Raw genomic sequence first — 12,859 nt, forward strand, 5'->3', positions numbered from 1 at the left:
AAATAAATAAATAAATAAATAAATAAATAAATAAATAAATAAATAAACACACGGTCTTAAGGCGACCAAGACGGTCGAATCTTTCCCAACAAAGCAATAGGAGAAGGCAATGCAACAAACCAATGCAAGAAGGATGTGAAACTTTGCGAATATAATTACGGAAGAAGAACATACAATTGCCCGTGAGACGGCTCGGTTGGCAGCGCGAAATCGACGAGCGTAAAATTGAAATAAATATGTAGGTAATTTTCAACGAGATGCTGATTTAAATTTCCGCTCAGCGGTTATTCCAGAAGAAGAAGCTGATTTGTAACGAGCAGCGTTTTGAAACGATTGCATCGCTAACAGCGTTAGCGTTACGCCTCGACCACACTATGAGTTTTCTCTACAGGTTTTTTGATATGCTAGCGTCCACACTAGAAGCTTTTGCGCAAAAAATTCCGTGAGCTCCAGTGAGCGAAATGACAGTTCGTTTGTTTATGCTTTGTTTTTTTCAGTTTCCTTTCCTTCTCCTTTTATGGCCATTTTTGTCAAAATTTGTTTCGCTATCGAAAAACTAGCCATATTTTTGGAAAGCAATAAAAATTTGCCGTAATTTGCCGTAAACTGTCAAATTGAAAAAAATACCCCCGAAACGGGAAAATATCCCGTAGACATAAGGCGCTCAAAAGCAACTCAAAGTAACTCACGGAACTCTAGCAAAAGATTCATAGTTTCTTGGCCTGCCATACATTTTTTCCAAGTTTCTCATAGTGTGGCCCCCGGGTTAATATTGTTGAAAATGGAATTGTAATCCGTCAATCAAACTGTCAAACTGTCAAACTAAGCAACCTATATTATGTACAATAAACGCATTCTTCTGTCACCCTCAAACGAGAGTGGATGTGTCTCGTGTCTCTGCTTTGTATTACAATAAATATCATAACAGCATTCGCATTGGAAGTTCTCATTCCGAGGATCCCAATGAGTTTAAAAAACTTCAATTTCCGATTTAACTTGCATTCACTATGGCCATTAACAAACCACAAGGCCAATCCTTGAAAATTTGTGTATGAATTTGGAAAACCAATGTTTTTCCAATGTTCAATTATATGTAGGATGTTCACAGGTTGGAAGACCATTTGCGTTGTTTGTTCTTTCGACTGATAATAAACAATCCAACAGAAAAAAGAAAGCATAGAAAAGCATGTTCATGTTAATCAATGTTAATCTTTGATGCTCTCTGTAACAGTTTGTTTTACGGGCAGGGTTGTTATAAACATGTTATAAGTATTGCTCAAATAAAGTCATCAGGCTAAAACCGTTAACAATCACTCAATAATACTGAAAAACTTTATTTTTACTAAAATTTGATAGCTGTGATCTGAAATTGAATAATATTCATAACTGTTATTTGAAAGTGCTAATACCTAATTAATAAGAAAACATAATGTTGGGTTATTGACTTCAACAACGACATATCTACATTTCCTGGGCAAAAGCTTTCCGAGATCTGCATGGATCTGCAACAAGGAACAATACGTTGGAGTCGAAACAAACCTATAGAGTCGGGACAAAACTATAGCGTAATCGAAAACGGTGCAACCTTGGTTTTATGGGGCGATCAAGCCATAAGAGAAACGGTTATACAATTATTAAAATATCGAAGCTTTCATCGAAATATCGAAGGAATCTGTATATGGAATATATGTCCAAAAATTATCTTTTCAAAGATACTGCGTACACCAACCACACTTGAAATTGTCGCTTTTACATTTCGATTTACAATTATGCGGTCCAGAAACATGCGAGCTTTCATTCCTTAGACTGGATAAGAATAGAGAATGGCAACAAATCATCTTGATCTGCTAAAATTATTATATATTATTCATCGAAGCATTGAAACTTCAATAATTTGTTGAAATTTGCGAGCATAAATATTGATAATGGCTCGAACCATATTTTCATAGTTTACGTAACACAAACACAAAACCCATGAAAAATACTTTGATTTTAAGATAAATAATATGTCTGAAGGTTAATACGGTGCCATTCTTTCACAACAAATGGTCATGGTATCGAAGTGATCAATTATTTGAAATGTAAAATATAGTTATGTGAATATACAGTCATAATAGTCAATCTCGAACAGCCATAATAGAGTATAGCAAAGTTTTTCTTTCTTTTGTATCACCAATGCACCAATAGGCCGTGATTATTAATCCTGTACATCTAATCTAATATATTTGGTAGACTTTTCTTTAATGCAAAGTTGAACCAACAAATAGCGTATTGTCCTCAGACACAGTCATCGAGTGTAAAGGCCACCGACAAATTGACTGCTCCATAGCGAAGGCTCTAGGCCGGCATTAAGGTTCGGTAATCGCCTGGCATAGTTTATAAATACGAGTTCGCTTCAGCGGTCGAGGTTAGACTGTCCAAATACATCGCGCGTGAGCGATCTCAGTATACAGTGAAATCAACGAACAATCGGCGAAGTTTTTCAACGAAGAGTAATAATGGGGGCATGAAGGCTGGTTGTGTATTCAAATAGTGCAGTGAAGTGCAGTAAAATTTGTATTTCTTATTTTCCAAAACCATACAAACAAAACATTCGCACAAACGAAAACTTTCCTAGCAAATAAGTAAACAGATAGAAATCATTTCAACCACCATAAGCCCAAGCACTTTTTACATTTTTCCTAGGTGTGATAGTTTTGGTGCTTAAAAGTTAAGTTTGTTGCTGATTTTTGAAAGTGCATGTAGAAAAACACTTTCACACAAACAAACACAAAAACAACTTCACTCAACGATGGAGAGTTGGTTTAGTTCTGGCGAAAGACCCGTAGTGGGCAAAACTATCTCAATAGGTGTAGTTTTAACGTCAGTTACTATGATTATGTGTCTAGTAATGGCAACTGCAATGGTGATATTGAAAGTGAGACGGACGAAGGTAGTCAAGATGATAAATCAGATTCCTGGGCCAGTTTGTCTACCGTTAGTCGGAAACGGACTGCAAATTAACATCGGCTGCAAGGATGGTAAGAAGGTATTAAAATATTACATTTCAAGCGGATGTTACCTAAGGGAAAGATCACACCCGAGTATGAAATAAAATGCACGTTTGATGCAAACATTGCATTATTGCAGTGGGATACAGTCTCTTTTAGAAGCAGGGGATCACATGAGCTGTGTTGAAGGTTAATCTAATTATTTTAATTTCGATTGCCAGTCTATCCTTTTCCAGCCTAACCGTTTTCATTGAAATATTTCATCAACGCAGTAAATTTTAAACATCTATGTTTTTTATATATTTTTTTAAATTTCAACAATTTTTTAAACACTTTTCTTATCCAGGAATGGACTGAGCTGTATTTATAATTTAACAATCAACTTTTCTCTGTTCAACCATCAACTTTCTCTATTGCAAACGACAAAAAACAGCATAAAATTCATTCGAGTAATTTACTGTAGCCGCGGTAGAATGTACTATATCCGCCACAATTCGAACCTATGATAGGCTCATAAGCACAGCAAATTTTTTAATGGTTATTTGGGAATGTACGTTGCAAAACTAATCGATCCAAATGGTTTAGTCGTGATTTCAGCTGCGTGCAACCGTGTGGATGAACGTAGTTCAAAACTGCGTTTAAAGCCATTCTGCGCTACGAGTAAAATTATTTAACATTACATGTCAAAAATATCACAGAGGAGTTGATGACTTTCGAAATGGACCAACGGGCTTTCCATGACATCATTTGGCTTTCTAATTTCATTTTCCTTTTCCCATCCACGTTTGCCCTTGGTTAACCGGTTAATGTGGCCACCTGGTTACAACACACTACGAAACCAATGAATTGAAATAAGCGAAGTATCAGGATTGAAATCGCGTAGAAGAAGCAAGAAGAAAAGGGGTGGGGGGGGGGGGGGCCGCAGATGCTTTGAAGAGCTAGTAGAAGGAGAAGAAGTAGAAAAAAAGAAAGAGGTGGATGAGAAAGAGGAAAAGATTGAGTGGGGAGAACTTGTCGGTACGTATGTTGACTACAACTCTTCGGGCTCCGTCAATAAAGTAAATAAATCCGGCTCGTTGGGGCTTAGTTCGTATCATTCACTGCTCTCTCTTTCTCTTCCATTCTACTTTTCTTTTCTTCACATCGCTCGTAAAATACCTTGCGGATTTATAGTTGCCTTCGTTTTATTATTACTACGGCGTTCATTAAGTTTTGCGGGTGGATAAGAACACATTTTTATGGTTTGAAACACGTTTATTATTGAGTACGGTCTCCCTAAACATCGATACACTTGTTCCAACGGGACTCCAATTTATAAATTCCATTCCTGAGGTGAGAAACTGGAAGGGCTTCAAAATACGCTTCCGCAGCTGTTATGACGTTCCCGCTGATAGAGCAGTCGGTAACGCTCGTCGCTGTCAACACAGCTGGCCTGGGTTCGAATCCAACGCAGCCCCGGCCATGGTTTCCCGATTCCTGATACCGATACCGGCGTGACAAGACAGTTGGGGTTGGCGTGGGACCAACAACTCCGCACGTAAAAATAAATGAACTGTTATACCAAGCGTCCACACTATGAGAGAAACTGGGCAAAAATGTATGGTAGGCCTAGAAACTGCCGTTCTTTTGCTACCTGTTGAACAATTTGGAGGGCCCAGGCTACTACCCCACTGCCTGCGACGCGGCGGAGAAAGGCTGAGACGAGTGAGATCGAACGCCCCTTTGCCTGCGACGAGGACGAGGGAGGGCGAGCGCGACGCTCATTGCACCGAGCGGGCCGGCTCATGTTGGTACGGTCGTTGGTAGAGGGGTAAGAGAGTGGAAGGAACTCCGTGAGGAGGGCTTTCACGCGTCAGCTTGTGGGTTTGAATTACTTGCCCAGTGAACAATTTTGAGTTCCCCGGCGTTTTCTCAGTATGGAGCATCGAGTCGCCAACGAGTCGCCAACGAGTCGCATTCGAGTCGCTGGAGTATTTCGTTCACGTAGGCTTCCATACTGAGAAGGGCTAGTTACTCGATGGCAGATTTTGGCGACTCGATTTTTTTTCCCGAACCTGCCCCTTGTCTCCCTCTCTCCTGTGTGTCCCCTCTCTTTCTTCGTTTTCTTTCTCCCAATTCCCCCTAGCCAAAATAACACAGTTGGTTCGATTTCGAAGCGTATATTTTCTCTCTTTTTTCGGTTCGCGTACACTCTTCACACTTCACTATAGCGGTCGTAGCAATTTGGTGCGTCGACAATATCACTTGTTGTTGACGCCGTAGACACGTTGAAAAATGTTTTGCATCCCTGTTGAACATCTGAAACGAGCAAAGCGAAAACATTTCTACATTATTTGATTGTCACTGAATACTGTCCACTAAACTTACCTGGATTATTTCTATCAGGATCACACACGATGGAACGAAGAACACTTGCACTTATTGACTTGGAGCAAAATCGACTGCCCGTTCTCTCTCGGACTTATAATTTTTACTCGATCTCGCTGTCTCTTTTTTTGTATTTCTCTTCCTTTCGCTCGTCTGTTCGTCTTCGCCTTCGCATGGCCCCTCGGCTCTGAAACCCTACCCTCCCTGTAAATGAAACCACCAAGCTAGCGCGTGAAACTCCCCCTCTCCCTCCTTTCCTCCCCTTCCCTCCGGTGCTACCTACGAGCTCGCCCCGATGAGCCGGCCCGCTCGTTGCAGTGAACGTCGCGCTCGCCCTCTCTCGTCCTCGTCGCAGGCAGAGGGGCGTTCGATCTCACTCGCCTCAGCCTTCCTCCGCCGCGTCGCAGGCAGAGGGGGTGGCTCGGGCTCTCAAAATTGTTCACTGGGTGGAGAGGGAAGGGCGCTATGGGCGAGAGGCGATGCGTACGCGGTGCAGGTGGAAGACGAACGGAGGGGAGAAAGCAAAAGGAATAGGAAAAACAGAGATAGCGAGATCGAGGCAAAATCCCGAAGTTTCTGAGGGTCCGACAGTCTGTCTTTAACTTCTGTTCTATTTGGACTTAGGCGAATTGGCGAATTGGCGAATCAGGACGAAACCTCTGCCTCTGTATTTTCTATGTGCCAGGTGCAAAGTACCAAGTGCTAGTGTTTCTCTTTCCATCACGTTTGTTAATGATAGAATTTACTTTCCTACAAATTTACTTAAAACAAATTACAACAAACAAATTTACTTAAAACATTTACTTTCTTACAAATTCTTAAAATTTACTTTCTTATCTTCCTTTGTGAAATGTCCTTTGCGATAATGTGTACAACGGCGGATTGCATTACCCACCAACACAAGAACACCACCACCAACGCAGCATAGCGCCAGCTAGAAATGCACGAATAGGTTTGCCCTATAGGTAAGAGTGAATCGGCGAGCGAGCGAAACAGACAAAAAGAGAGCGAACAATAAACCGATACCGAACCGAACCCGAAACCCGAAGCATTTTCATTTCTCGAACGGAAGGGAGGGAATACGAGAGAAAGAAAGAGAGGGGGCATATAGGAGAGAGGGAGACAAGGGGACATTTCGAGAAATAAATTCGAGGGACGAGAATTCGCCAACGAGGGATCAGGCCTTCTCAGTATGGGCACATACATGAACGAAATACACTGGTTCTTCGTTTGTCCGTGGTTTCTCCGTGTTTTGTCCCTCGAAACTCTATGGTGAGAACCCGAACAACCCAGTGAACAATTTCGCTCTTCTCACTTCAAATTCCGCAGCTCATCCGCAGCTCATTTGCTTCTCATCCGCTACTTCAAAGACTATTTCCCATATAGCTTTATATGGGGGAATCGCTGTGAGCAGTCGTAAGGTCCAAGGAGTGAGCAGTCGATTGAATTCTCTCACCAAACGGCCCCCTGCCTCTCACTTGTGTGTTCTCTCGCTTTTTTTGTCTTCTTTCTCTCATATTCCCCCTAACCAAAATGAAACAGTTCGTATTTGGTCGGTACATTTCGGTATATTTTCTGTCTCTTTTTTCGGTTCGCGTACACTCTTCACTCTTCACTAGCGGTTCGTTCACAATTTGGTGCGTAGCTGCCTTCAACGCCTTAGACGCGTTGTAAAATGCATTGCATTGCATTTGCATGCGAATCCTTTGCATCCCAGTTTAGTTGGACATCTGAAACGAGCAAAGCGAAAACATTTCAACATTATGTGGTTGTCACTGAATACTGTCCACTAAACATACCTGGATTATTTCTATCAGGATCACACATGTTCGAAAGAGAAGCACTAGCACTTGCTACTTTACACTTGGCACTTAGAAAAAACAGAGGCAGAGGTTTCGTCCCGATTCGCCTAAGTCCACAACAAAAGTTAAAGACAGACTGTCGGACCCTCAAACTTCGGGACTTTGCCCCGATCTCGCTATCTCTGTTATTTTTATTCCTTTTTCTTTCTCTCTATCGTTCGTCTTCCACCTGCAAACTCACGGCGATTTCAAAACTCACGAGGATTTCTTCCGCTCTTTCCCCGGCAACCAACGAACGCGTCTCATGCTCACTTAGCGCGCTGCGAGATCGCCCTCCCCCGGCCTCGTCGCAGGCAGAGGGGCGTTCGATCTCACTCGTCTCAGCCTTCTTCCGCCGCGTCACAGGCAGAGGGGCAGCCTTGGCCTCTCAAAATTGTTCACTGGGTAAGGGTTCCACGACGTTTATGGACCTTAAATAATACGCGGGGCCAACAACCCCGCCCATAAAAAATCAGAAAGCTTTAAGCATAGACAGCATAGCATAGCATAGACACTGGAACTCAGATGACGACCATTTGCTACGGATCAAAAGGACTACGAAAACGGGCATGAAACTAGGGACATGGAACGTGCGCAATCTGAGAGGAGCTATGAGCCAGAGGCAAATCGATGAGGCCCTAGCCGCGCTGCAACTGGATATCGTTGCACTACAAGAAATGCGCTGGCTAGGAAGTGGTTCGCAGAAAAGGCGTGGCAGCACATACGATATCCACTAAAGCTGCCACCACCGCAACCACATGCTTGGAACCGGCTTCGCCGAGGGTCCACGCCTGAAGCCGGCGATCATCGATTTCCGTCCGGTTAACGAGAGGCTATGCACCTTACGCCTGTCTGGCAGATTCTGCCATATCAGCCTGATAGTATATTTAATGTCATTTTATACCCGACTAAAACAGAATTACTTTACTTTTTTTTCAAAACTGAAATCAAATTTAATTTCTTGAAACAAAACAAAACAGAAACAAACTGTCCTCAACTGTCAAACAATTTCACCCGACCCACCCAACCACCAAATATACGAACCTTGGTCAAAGTTTCTGAGCGTTACCAAAGTAGAGTTGTCTTTTATACAAATTTGCCGTCGGCGTACGAAGTTGACGTCGCCAACGCCGACAGCCGGTGTGAAGGGCTTCACAGAAATTGGTAGAAGACAAAGTGAATTTGCCTTTCCGTAATGTTCCAAAATTTCGGTTAAAAAATTTCAGCTCGCGGTGTGTTCTGGCCTTGACTTTGTGTGGATGCTTAATACGGCTCTGTCCGTTGAAATCATAGTGAATAATTATTATGATATTTTACGTATCACATTTTCATAGAGTTATTCGACAGGATCATAGCTTCCCGAAAGATGTACGGCCGTCGTCAAGGCATCAGTCGCGTCTGGAATGGTCCTATCCCATACGTGCTTATATCCAAAGCGTGCGCAGTTGAGGTAAGCTACAGAACAGTAGTTGAGTCATTCGAAAATTTTGCACAGATTCATCAGAAAGCAATACCTTTTTAATTGGCGTATCAAGTTAATGATCAACAATGTATAAATATACACTAAACATCAACATAAACATCAACAGATTAAAATAAAAATTAGCTGCCATTAAGATATGTGCTACCCAGGGCAGCGTGAGGTGAAAAAATATTAGGACCTGATTGTAGACAGCAATAATTGATAGTCAGCATAACATTGAACTGGAACTAAAAAGTGGTAAAACTATTCATGACATATTTCGGTTCACAGCCAATACTGAGTAACCCCAAACTGGTGGAGAAGAGTAACGACTACGAGTACATGAAGGCCTGGCTTGGTAACGGGCTCCTCACGTCTCCCGGGCATATCTGGCATCCACGCCGCAAGTCTCTCACACCAGCATTTCACTTCAAGATACTGGCTGATTTCGTGACGATCTTCTTGAACCAAGCCGAAGTTCTGATTGAGAAGCTTACACAGGCGCAACTGCAAGAAGTTAATGGATTTAACATTGTACCGCACGTTACACTCTGCGCGCTGGACATCTTCTGTGGTAATGTTACTTTGCGTCCTACCCTTGAAATCAAAATCCTTTAACTTATTTTCTCTTTGGTCTGTTGATAGAAACTGCCATGGGCTGTCCGGTATACGCACAAAAAAATTCTAACTCCGATTATGTACGAGCACACAAACAGTTAAGTACATACAATTAAGATTATTACATGATGTACTGGGGTGTTCAATAAGTTCGTAGCCTCGATAACACAGGGCGCTGCTGGGAGTCCAAATTTGTTTTGTTATATTGGTACACTCTTCACATGAACGTATGTGAAGTTTCATTTCAATCGGTCACTTAATTCTTTTTTTACAAGCCATTTAGTATCGGCTTGTCACGGCATTTTTTACAACGGAAAAAATCAAGTATCGTGCAGTGACTTAATTTTTATTTTTAAACGATTTAAAAGCAAAGGACATTTATGAACGAATGTTGAAAGTGTGAAAGAACTCTTCACCTTTAATTTGATGGTTAAAAGAGGGATTTCTGAGTTTAAACGTGGTCGTACTAGACTTCAAGACGATCCATGTCAAAAACGTCAAAAAACAGACACAACACATGAAATCATAAAAAATTACATGATATCGTATTGGAAAATCGTCGAATCACTGAAACAGTTTTAATATAAAGGATAGTCATCTCATTAAGCAGTTTAACCAACATTTTGACTGAAGTGTTGGGTTCCTAAATACTGTTTGCACAATGCGTACCGCATTCGCTAAAAACGCATTCGAATGCATCTTTCTCAACAACATTTAAAGCGTTTTCGATAGGATAAAGTGGATTTTATGCATCGCATTTGCAAAGCGTCTCTTGAAGCCCTGCCAGATTATCACTTCAGGAATGGAATGTATAAGTTGGAGTCTCCTGGGAACAAGTTTATTGATGTTCAGGAAGGCCATACTGAATAATAAAGTGTATTTCAAACCGTTAAAATGTATTTTTCTTGTCGAGGCTACGAACTTATTGAACAGCCTAGTAAGCTCACTAACCTTGCATTCTCTTACCTTCAAAACCTCATTTGCTTATTTTTCGTTCAGAATTGGGAAGATAATTCGCAATAGACTGCAGAAGATATGGTTACACCCAGATATTATCTTCAAGCGAACCAAAGAGTTCCAAAAGCACCAGGAATGTCTGAAGGTGCTGCATAACTTTTCCGATAGGGTGGTGCGTGAGCGCAAGCAACAGCTCTTAAAGCGAAAGGAAGCGATGGACCATAATAATAATGAAAACAGCAACTATGACAAAGAAGATGGAAGTCGGAAGAAGCAGCTTGCTTTTCTTGACTTGTTGCTTGAGGGCTCAGGGCTAACGGACGTAGCGATCCGGGAAGAGGTTGATACATTCATCATCGGAGGCCACGACACAACGGCAGCAGCCATGGCCTGGATACTTTACCTACTTGGTTCAGATCCAGTGATCCAGAACCGTGTGATTGAGGAGATTGATGCAGTGATGGATGGCGATCGCAAGCGGCGACCCACGATGCAAGAGCTCAACGAAATGCGATATCTAGAATGCTGCATCAAAGAAGGCCTGCGTCTCTTTCCGAGCATCCCTGTGATCGGTCGTCGACTAACAGAAAATGTGCTCGTTGACCACTATACTGTACCGGCCGGAACCACCGCAATGATCGTTGTCTATGAGTTGCACCGTGACCCCGAAGTATTTCCTAACCCTGATAAGTACGACCCGGACCGGTTTCTGCCAGAGAACTGCATCGGCCGACATCCGTACGCTTACATTCCCTTCAGCGCCGGACCACGAAACTGTATAGGACAGAAGTTTGCCATCTTGGAGGAAAAATCGCTTATATCGGCTGTGTTAAGAAGATTCCGCATTGAGGCAATCAACCGGCGCGAGGACGTCCTACTTCTCTGCGATCTAGTTCTACGACCAAAGGACGGCCTTAGGGTGCGGCTTCACAAGCGAGATTAGCCCAGAGCGTAAGAAGGGAGAAAGCGAGAAAGTAAAAGAAGAGCAGAGCTCAAAAACAATGAAAGAACAAAAAACATAAAAAACAGAAACGGTGAAAGAAAACACAATATTAAAATGCACTTATTCGATTCAGTATTATCTAACTAGACGTACCTTTGGCACAACTTCATTGGTTTGGGATGTTTCGACTTTTTATAAACAAAGATATTCTGTTTTATGAGCTCCAAGAAACATATGTGGCATATGCTTGTCTAGGTTACAATCTTCGAGCAAATAAACGTTAACGGAATTAGGAATTTATGCGATTCATAAATAAAATTTGGAAAAGTTAGAGAACTGAACTGCTAAGGGTGTAACAAATAATATTAGGTAGTAGTGAATAACATTCTATACCACTGTTCAAACCTATTGTCATCTAATTACAAAATAATTGTGTAACCCGGGGTGCACACTATGAGAAACTTGGTAAAAATGTATGGCAGGCCAAGAAACTATTAATCTTTTGCTACAATTCCGTGAGTTACTTTGAGTTGCTTTTGAGCGCCTTTTGTTTATCGGTTATTTTCCCGATTCGGAATATTTTTTTAGTTTTATTTTTTTGGCTAGTTTTTCGACAGTGGATCAGATTTTGACAAAAATGGCAATACAAAGGGAAGTAAAGGAAACTGAAAAAGCTAAAAAAAACAAACGAACTGTCATTTCAATTCCCAGTGAACAATTTTGAGCACCCGAGCTCTTCTCACTATGGAGTTTCGAGGGACAGACCAGGGACCAACCAGGGACAGACCAGGGACCAACCAGGGACAAACCAGGGACCGGTGTATTTCGTTCATACAAATTCCCATACTGAGAAGCCCTGATCCCTCGTTGGCGAAATCTGGTCCCTCGAATTTATTTCTCGAAATTGCCCCTTGTCTCCCTCTATCCTATGTGCCCCCTCTCTTTCTTTCTCTCGTATTCCCTCCCTTCCGTTCGAGAAATGAAAATGCTTCGGGTTTCGGGTTCGGTTCGGGATCGGTTTATTGTTTGCTCTCTTTTTGTCTGTTTCGCTCGCTCGCCGATTCACTCTTCCCTATAGGGCATACCTATTCGTGCATTTCTGGCTGGCGCTATGCTGCGTTGGTGGGGGTATTTCTATTAGGAACAAACGTGATGGAAAGAGAAGCAGTAGCACTTGGTACTTTGCACATGACACTTAGAAAATACAGAGACAGAGGCTTCGCCCCGATTCGCCTAACTCCAGAACAAAAGTTAAAGACAGACTGCCGTCCGCTACCGAACAGTATTTTGCCTCGATCTCGCTGTCTCTTTCTTTTTCTATTTCTCTTCCTTTCCCTCGCTGTTCGTCTTCACATTCGCATGGCCTCTTTGCTCTCGCACCCTACCCTCCCCAGGTAATTGAAACCCACAAGGTGACGCGTGAAAGCCCGCCTCACGGGGTTCCCTCCACTCCTTTCCGCCGCTGCCCAGAAGCGGACCACCATTAGCTGGCCCGCTCGCCCCTTCTCGTCCTCGTCGCAGGCAGAGGGGCGTTCGTGCTCACTCGTCTCAGCCTTCCTCCACCGCGTCGCAGGCAGAGGGGTAGCACGGGCACTCAATTTTGTCCACAGGGTAGGGCCCATAATCTTCAAGGGGATCTGGGAAAGACGCCCAGAAATCTACCAGAGAACGACCGAGCAGG

The 12,859-nt window shown here is 42.6% G+C and overlaps 1 protein-coding gene across 1 annotated transcript; it reads left to right on the plus strand.

Annotated features, from left to right (window-relative positions):
* The first annotated feature begins 2,791 nt into the window (after window positions 1-2,791).
* LOC131214123 (cytochrome P450 4c3) lies at window positions 2,792-11,387 on the plus strand. The gene is made up of 5 exons (XM_058208494.1): window positions 2,792-3,020; window positions 8,533-8,648; window positions 8,952-9,234; window positions 9,306-9,375; window positions 10,278-11,387. The coding sequence occupies exons 1-5, from the start codon at window positions 2,792-2,794 to the stop codon at window positions 11,176-11,178; spliced, it is 1,599 nt and encodes a 532-aa protein (XP_058064477.1). The 3' UTR covers window positions 11,179-11,387.
* The last annotated feature ends 1,472 nt before the right edge of the window (window positions 11,388-12,859 follow it).

The sequence above is a fragment of the Anopheles bellator genome (genome assembly GCF_943735745.2).
Source record: "Anopheles bellator chromosome X unlocalized genomic scaffold, idAnoBellAS_SP24_06.2 X_unloc_1, whole genome shotgun sequence".
NCBI classification, from domain to species: Eukaryota; Metazoa; Arthropoda; class Insecta; order Diptera; family Culicidae; genus Anopheles; species Anopheles bellator.